At 31.1% G+C, this 1,826-nt stretch overlaps 1 protein-coding gene across 3 annotated transcripts in view; it reads right to left on the bottom strand.

Moving 5' to 3' along the window:
• IL7 (interleukin 7) overlaps positions 1 to 1,826 on the bottom strand; it is a 57,978-nt gene that overhangs the window by 4,910 nt on the left and 51,242 nt on the right. Inside the window, exon 4 of one of the 3 annotated variants that reach the window (XM_012663093.1) lies at positions 811 to 864. The exons of the other annotated variants lie outside the window; for them this stretch is intronic. Coding sequence (XP_012518547.1) covers positions 811 to 864 — 54 coding nt within the window. The remainder of the gene's footprint in view (positions 1 to 810; positions 865 to 1,826) is intronic. 3 annotated transcript variants of the gene reach the window in all.

Below are 1,826 nucleotides of genomic sequence, written 5' to 3'. Positions count from 1 at the left end.
GTATTCATTTCATTCATTACAAATCTTCCACTTCAGATGGAATTCCTAGGGTTTCCTGAGTCCCAGCGTATGCAGCCTCACCCTACTTCTCTACAAGGAGTAAGGAATTTCCATGCTCCATATATATATTAGTCAAATAACATAAATAATAATGAAAATATTGAAGAAGAACCCATTGCTCTCATGAACCAGATGGGCTCATTTTTCTGTACTCCGCCCTAGTTAATACATACATCATTTTAAAGATTAATCAGATTCAATTAAGTATTCTGCCTTTTTAATTCATATTTTCCATATTGCTATATAATTTTTCAGAATATCTGAAAATATGTATATGAATATACATAGATATTTATAAATTATATATTATTTACACTATACAATACATACTAATAAGATAGATCCTCATTGTTTAATTTTTATTTCTTTACAAATAATCGATTTCTTTTCTTTATGTACTTGTTTTCTAGTTTATTTTCAACTATATAAATTGTTCATTTCTTTTGCCAATTCCCTATTGATGTTTTAATGTTGTTTCTTTTTAAGAAAATAATACTCTGATATTTGCCCTGGCTTCTTCTATTTTAAAATAGTGTGTGTGTGTGTGTGTGTGTGTGTGTGTGTGTGTGTGTTTTAATGTAGTTTAGAGGAGTCCAATTTTTAAGAGGTACTTCCCTTTTCCTTTTGTTAACATTGTCCTGAATATTTTCAAAACTAACCATAGAAAAGAAACAATTTAAAGAGAGACATTATGGAATTAAGTTGAGTGAAGAGCTGATGAGCCATAAAGAAAATTACAGTTGCTCTTACCAAATTCTTTGTTGGTTGGGCTTCACTCAGGGAAGGGGATTTTCTTCCTTTAACCTTAAAAACAAAGTCACATTTATAATATGGAATAGTAACCCTTTATTGCTCCTCTCATTGTTTGTAATTGCTAATTTTCATATTACTTTCAGCTCATCTAATCTATTTGAGAACCCACTTTAAGTTTCTTATTGTTAAGATAGTAGAATACTAATTTCATTTGTAAATATAATATCAGGGAAAAGGAAGGAGTAAGAGAGGTTAATCTCCTGAATACCTTGGATCCATAATTTTGTAGGTATGCTTAGCAGTGCATTCATTGCTGTGAAGTCTAAAAAATTAACATAAAAGGGTATACTAACAGAGAAAAAACTTGAATTTAAATCAACATGAAAATGATGTTTTCTTGTAATTGTCAAATTCTGACCATATATTTTTACTAAGCTTCACTCAGCAGAAGCAAAATGAAATAAAACAACAGTAAAAAGTTCATAGCACGTCTGGCTCATGAAGAAAATTCAGTGTAGCTGTCTTTAACATCTTGCCTTATCATTTCAAGAAAAGGTGAACTGTATTGTTTCTTTATGTTGTAACTTAATTTGATGTCAAGATTTAAATTATTCATGTATTTCCTTTCTGTACAGTTAGTTGATTTTGGAACCTGGTGATCCATGCACAGCTCAACACATACGAGAAGGAATTGCAAAAGTATACCATACCTATGATCTTTATTCTTTCATAGGCCATACGTGGTATCAATCAATCATCTGTTTTACACTCTTTTTAGTTGAGCCCAGACTTGAGGCTTATAATCAATATAGTATTTCCAACGGTCACTACTAATCAACTGGAGGTGCAAGCAACATGAAACCTATCTGCCATTTTTGCATTAGACAGAGCTTTGAAATCACTGTAAGTAGGAAGTATTGCTGGTAGACTAGAGTGTAAAGTCTTCATGAATCTTGAGCTGAGCCTTAAAGGATGCACAGAACAAGATAGATAAGATTTATTAAAAAAAAAAA

Source organism: Propithecus coquereli, unplaced genomic scaffold, assembly GCF_000956105.1.
Source record: "Propithecus coquereli isolate 6110/MARCELLA unplaced genomic scaffold, Pcoq_1.0 Scaffold8, whole genome shotgun sequence".
In the NCBI taxonomy this organism is placed as follows: domain Eukaryota; kingdom Metazoa; phylum Chordata; class Mammalia; order Primates; family Indriidae; genus Propithecus; species Propithecus coquereli.
Note: the sequence above shows the minus strand (reverse complement) of the source record. Positions and strands in the feature narration are given on the sequence as shown.